Source organism: Nanorana parkeri, unplaced genomic scaffold (assembly GCF_000935625.1).
Source record: "Nanorana parkeri isolate BGI_ZX_2015 unplaced genomic scaffold, ASM93562v1 scaffold67, whole genome shotgun sequence".
Classification (NCBI taxonomy): Eukaryota; Metazoa; Chordata; class Amphibia; order Anura; family Dicroglossidae; genus Nanorana; species Nanorana parkeri.
The window spans coordinates 1,571,899-1,578,476 of record NW_017306335.1 but is presented as its reverse complement, the minus strand read 5'-3'; the positions used below and the strand labels follow the sequence as shown (position 1 = coordinate 1,578,476).

General features: G+C 46.0%; 1 protein-coding gene across 1 annotated transcript in view; it reads left to right on the top strand.

Annotated features, from left to right (window-relative positions):
* The first annotated feature begins 5,036 nt into the window (after positions 1-5,036).
* The window catches only part of LOC108804637 (potassium voltage-gated channel subfamily KQT member 1-like), a 58,677-nt gene continuing 57,135 nt past the window's right edge, over positions 5,037-6,578 (top strand). Inside the window, exon 1 of the mRNA XM_018576470.1 lies at positions 5,037-5,526. Coding sequence (XP_018431972.1) covers positions 5,204-5,526 — 323 coding nt within the window. The 5' untranslated portion in view covers positions 5,037-5,203. The remainder of the gene's footprint in view (positions 5,527-6,578) is intronic.

Below are 6,578 nucleotides of genomic sequence, written 5' to 3'. Positions count from 1 at the left end.
CCAGGAAAATGTTGTCAGTACTGCTAACGAGCGATAATCAAAATCGACGTTGGTCTGTGCATAATGGGGTATTCGAGTGGAAATCGAACAAGGGTTCAATGAGCGCACCAAAGAAATTGAACGATAATCGATAGGTGTATGGCCAGCTTTAGAGTGGATTTCCCTCATCGTGAGATTTCCTCTCACTTCCTGTTGTGTCTCCAGGACAGGCACTGAAGGCAATGCTCCCCAAGGCAACAGAGAAAGCAAAATAAAAAAGAGATGGGTTCTAATGATTTCTTACTCTATCCAAATCTAAAAAAAAGTGTTGGCTTTACATACACTCTAAGGACTCATGGACATGGAAGCACGAGGCTGTAGAACGTAAATTGCGGGCATATTACTGGAAACACTCCCTGGATATCCAGCTGCACCATATAGCCACCGATAGTGGTAAATAGACCTAGGTGCCTGTACTTGTATGAACCTGCACATGTATACAGGCATACACCCAGGACACAACTAGTCTGCGTCCAGAGGCCTATGTCTTTACGCATGTGTAAGTAGTGGTTCAAACCAACGTACAGCCACCTACACCCATTCACCACTATGGGCGGCTGCTACCAATGTGCATGAGGCCTACTAGTGCCATGTCTTATGCAGAAGTGGAACTCCTGGCATTTAACCCCCCATTCCCCACAGAAGTATGCTCTTTAGATTGCATGGAAACAAAATACTGTGTGGAGAATTTATCAAAACTGGAGCAGACAAAATCTGGAGCAGTTGCCCATGGCAACTAATCACCTTCTCTCTTCAGTTTGTTAAGTTAAGATTTGAAAATGTAAGAGAGACGCTGATTGGTTGCCATGCACAGCTGCTCCAGATTTTGTCTGCTCCAATTTTGATAAATTCCCCCTTTATATGTAGATGTGCAAAGGTTTGTGCTCAGGAACCTACGCCTATAGTGTAATCGCCAGTACCTGCTTTTAGAAGTGCACACCTGTACCTTATAGTGTACTGTGTCCATACAATCCTATGAAGTGAAGAACACGTCGGTTTATTGACGCTTCATGTCAAAACATATAACAATGTTTCGGGGCCACACAGGGTCCCCTTCATCAGGCTTGAAATGACGATGAAAGTAATTGCAAGCCTGATGAAGGGGACCCTGTGTGGCCCCGAAACATTGTTATTTGTTTTGACATGAAGCGTCAATAAACAGACGTGTTCTTCACTTCGATATGGTGTGCTGGTGACATCTTTAACAAGTTTCAGTATTGGCAGCGCCATCCGCGGTCACTTTGAGCGCCCACGTTGGCAGGGATACCCGGTAAGGAGTGCGGCAGGATTCTGGAATACATACAGTCCTATTGGCACGGGGCGCTGTATGACTATAATCCTGGATTTGATATTCATGGGACTGAGCCCCAACCTGCATCTAATTGAATGTTTTGTATACAATGTTGGTCTAAAAGAAACTTTTGAAATGAAATTAAAAAGGAAATGTTGTGCAATACATCAGCTGATCATTCGCTTTCTGAATTTTTTTTGTTCATCAACATTCCGTCCATTTTAGGATCTGAAATCCGAACTCATTGTGTGGATAATCAATGGTCACGCGATCCCGGGATCTAAATTAAATGAAAGGTAATATACAAGATCGAGGAACTTGCAGCTATTACCAACATCATCCGCTCACAAGCATTGAAGACAATGCTCAGGGGTCACCTCCCTCTAATCTGCCTCTCACTAATCCCCCCCCCTGGATGCTCGGTCCACTGTCACTGCAGAGACAACATCTGTCAGAGCAAAGCAGAGGCGCCCACAGACACAAGATTGGCGATCAGAAGAAGATCCAGAAAACCGAACGACTGGGGCTAAACCTGCATTTTTATGCAGCATGCAGACACTTCCGGTGCCAAAGGACACACAATAAATATGCAACTCAAGAGTTTGGACTTCACTGGCTGCATGCTTGAGTGATTCAGAAGCAGTGAAGCCAGGGGATCAATATTAACCACCAGTCATCTGGCATTTGTATGAGAAAGTCAGCAAATACATCTCCGTGGACATGTTTGCTTTATTGATGATATCAAAGGCACAAATGAATGCATCTTTTTATTCATTTACAAATGATCACCTTTTTTACCGTCAGTATTACCTGATTAGGGGAACATTGACTTGGTATCAGCCTCTTGCAGTCCCTGTATAGAAGAGCTGTTACTTTGCATAATTTAGCTAAAGACAGGTTCAATTTAAAGTGGACCAGTCATGACTGGGTTGATGCCCCAAACTGAATGCTCTGTCTTTAATACTAATAATGCAAAGGTTTATACTTCCATCTTTATTTCTCCCGGCATGGCTGACACTTTAGCAGGAGTGGCAGGGATAAGAGGTCACATGACATTAATAGCGGATAATTATGCATCTCAGCAGTTAGAAATCCTGGAAACATTTTTGACAATCTTTACTTTTTCCTGACTTTACTTGCTGCATGTTTGTTTCAGATCAGTGGCTGAGAAAGTGCCGAAGCCAGAGGTGGCAACTTCTGCATTTTCAGAACAGGGCACGTTTCTGCCAATGCAGCTTTACCTGTCAGGCCCGTTCATACCATAGCGTGGGGTTAAACGCACGATACAGTGCATTCAGCACATGTTATTTCACAACGCACCTATCGTGTAGTACCGTGCACTAGGTGCATGCATTGCCATTCATTTGAATAGCACTCCAATGCACCTCTCAGCCACTGTGCGTTCCAGCACAGCGCAACATGCGGTACTGCAATACTGTGTGTTGCCAATAAAGTAGTGCATGTACTACTTTTTTTCAATACAAAACACGGTATTCCGGTACCGCACATTGCGCTGCAACACGCAGCAGCCGGGGAGTGTGTTGGGGTGCCATTGAAATAAATAGCTTGCGCTAAACACCCTGAGGGGGATTTATCAAAACTGGAGCAGACAAAATCTGGAGCAGCTGTCTCTCTTTTCATTTTCAAATCATTTTCAACTGAATAAACTGAAGAGAGGAGCTGATTGGTTGCCATGGGCAACTGCTCCAGATTTTGTCTACTCCAGTTTTGATAAATTACCCCCACTGTATTGTGCATTTAATGCAAGGCTATGGTGTGAAGGGGCCAATAGGGCTTATTGACAACCAAACACAGAGTGCTGCAATGCATGTTTGTGTGCAGCGCTTTGCGTGTGGCAGTCTTATTACATTTAATGCGCTCTCGATGCACCTCAATTCACCCAAACAATAGGTCCTGCACCTTTTTTAACTGCAACACACAGAGAATATATATCTGTGCATTGCAGGGCGCTTTACATGTTGCAGCCCACTGTAGATGTGCAAAGAAGTGGAAATATCTTTGCATTGCAAGGCAACGCACATCTGCCGCGCCTTACCATGCGTTGCAGTAACACTTGTTATAGAAAGCACTCAGATGCTAACAAGCCTGTAATGTTTTCATATTTAATGACACATTTGGATACACGTTCTCCTTCAGGAAAACAAAGCAAGGCTAGTGTTGGAAATAACTTTGAAGGCTAAAACGCATCTTTTGCGTTTGGGTGCGTTACCACGAAGCATGTCAATGCGCCTTAATGCAACACATAGGAGTGGAGAAGTAAGTTTAAAATTTTATCAGCTATGCCTTGCCTGTCCTGCCTTGGGTAGTGATGTGTGGATGCTGGGACTTGTAGTGCCTCTGCAGCTGGGTGGATGGGAATGGCACAGGTAGTGCTGTGGTTGAGTAGGCAGGATGGCATTACCATTCTCTGCAGGATGGATGGGAAGGGGGTAAGGCACTGATGAGCTAGGAGGAGGGGTCACAGTCTGAGCCTCCAGCGGAGAGGCAGAGAGCCTCACACACCCACAGGCAGGTGCTGAACAAGGCATGGATGACTGACAAGAGCAATGTACAGCAAGCTTCCAGCCAGCAAAGGGTTAATGGCAGATCATGGTGGAGACCACTGAAGGCTGAGCATCGCTAAAAGTCGCCACAAGGTCCTGCAGGTAATGTGTTTGCCCTGGCACAAATTCCCCACCCCTGAGAGAACTGACACCCCTTGGAATTAAAATTCATTGACTTCCGCAAAAGTTGGCAAGGGAAAGCTTTGTGGGCTATCATCTGTGGGGGCGCAATAGTCTGCCCTTAGTGCAACAATCTGCAGGGGCCAGGGGGGGCAAAGTGCAAAAGTCTGCAGAATACATGCAACAGTCTGCAGCGGGCACAGAGGGCAACCAGACCACTGCGATCACGTTCAATGCAATTCAAAGCATGGTGCGATGTTCTGCAGAGGGACTGATGCTACAAATATTGCAATGGGAAAGCTTCGAAATGCCACATAGTTATCACTTTAGAAAAGGGGGGGGTATGTTGGCTCTGCATTAAAAATGCACTTTCTTTAAAATGCAGAAGGTGCTGCGGCATTCATATGGTGACGGAAAACATATATTTTGGGGTTTGCGCTACGCTCCCATCGTAATTGGACTCATGACGTCAGATGTGCTGGAGGTGCTTCTGCTTGTTGATGAAAATTCATCAACTTGTTGTAAAGTTTTAGAAAATATTACACCTTCTGTAAAATTATTTATGAACATGAAGGGGTTTAGAATTCATGACATGGTTTGAGGAATGCTGACAGTAACGCCATAAATTAAGGGGCACTTGATCCACCGGAGGTAGCGGGTACATGCAAAACATGGGGTACACTTATGAAGGGTAATGAAGCTGAGAATTGACAGTTTGCAAAAAAATTTGCTGGCAGCCTTAGCTCATTCAGCCATTGAGGAACTACACTGAGACTTGTAGTTCTTTGACAGCCGGACAGCTGCGGTGCTGTAGCGGCAGATCCCTGCGGGTGACATTAGGAGTTATGTGTATTATGTAAGTCAGCTGGCCTCTCTGCTCCGGCTTATTGAATAAGCCTGAAAGACTGATGGATTTTGCCTTGCTCGTGTTTTATTTTGTTGTTGTCATTTGTGTCTGTTTCGTGCCGTGTTCTCAGCCTGCCAGGTCTGCTGACCTTGTGTTGTTCTACTTGTTTCAGAGCTGTGAGTGACAGTGGGTGACAGCAGGTGACACCGAGTGACACATCTGTGATCCTGTCTGCGGTGACTCTGAGCAAGACACTGATAAGAGGGATCAGGTCCCGCGGGAGCTTGCAATCCAACACCGGCAGCTGAGGATGTGAAATATTGATCAGCAGCAGTCTGCGCCATGTCGTGCAGTTCGGGGGAGTGCAGGGGGCTCCCCCTCTACAGCTTCTACACGGCCCCCCCTGCCACGGACCCTATGCATTACTCCTCTGTGTCCCTTGGCTCGGATCCCCCGTTAAACAATGGCTCTGGGACCCCCTGCTCTGCCCAGGACCCCACGCTGCAGGTGAGCGGCCCCACCGGGGGCACGAAAGAAGGGCACACGGACTACTCCCCTAAGTGCTTCTACCGCCACTACCTGACTCGTACCAGCATGCAGGGCGACGTCTACAACTTCCTGGAAAGACCCAGTGGTTGCCGTTGCTTCATATACCATTTCAGTGTGTGAGTACGCTCTTAACCACCCATTCTGTCCAGTCTACAAAGTTGCGGCAAAGTCGACGCTGCCCTTGCTGGTCACCTGAGCCCTCTCTAGTGTCCCTCTTATCTCTATAGCCAGTCTCCTGTCCTCCTCCTGTCTCCATTTCACCGATAACAACTTTTACTATCTCCTCCATTTCGTGGTAGGCAGATGCGCACTTTTTGTTTTCAGGGTTTTTGTTTTCCTGCAGTCAGTAAATGAGACGGAAACCCTAACTCTGTGACATTTAATTTGTTCTGTACACTGTGTATCATAATTTTGTTTTTCATAAAATACTGATTCATATTTTTTCTCATTCTTTTTCTTATATCAGTGATGTAGATCTCCTCCAGCCTCTTTCTGCCACTTCCTGCCTACGTGCATCCTCTCCTGCGTCAGCTGCACATCATTGCTGTGGACTGGCTTCCTTATAGTGACAACGGTAGACCATGCCTGTGCAATGTGTGTTAGCATGGCAGCATGTAGTCTCCACCTTGGAGTGACAACACAGGAGCAAAACTGGGAGACGGTTGTCATTCTATCACAGGAAGTGCCCGAACAAGGACCTTATTGGCAGGATCACCAGAGATTAATGAAAGCTGAAGATTTAATTTGAAAAGATTGAAAACAACTTTTGAAATTAAATTGTTATGATTTTAGTTGCTGGGTTTAGCTCTACTTTAATGACAGCCAGGGAACTAGTATTTGAAGGGAGAGCAATAAAAGCATCCCCTGTACTTCCTCACTACAAGTGAGCTTTCCTTCAAAGCAGGGGTAGGCAACCTCGGCACTTCAGTAGTGCTGAAACCCCAAAATGCCTTTGTCTCTGGGAGTCATGCTTGAGGGTCTTAGGGTCTTGCAATGGGACTTGTAGTTCTACAGTGATTGGAGTGCCGAGGTTGCCTAGCCCTGCTTTAAGGGGTCACTTGCCGGCAAAGCAGGGTTGTACAGATCCAAATAGTCATTATTATTAGGACACTGTGTACGTTTTGGAAACATCAGTGTTAAAAGGCATCCATGTCCGTCTATGGGGGGG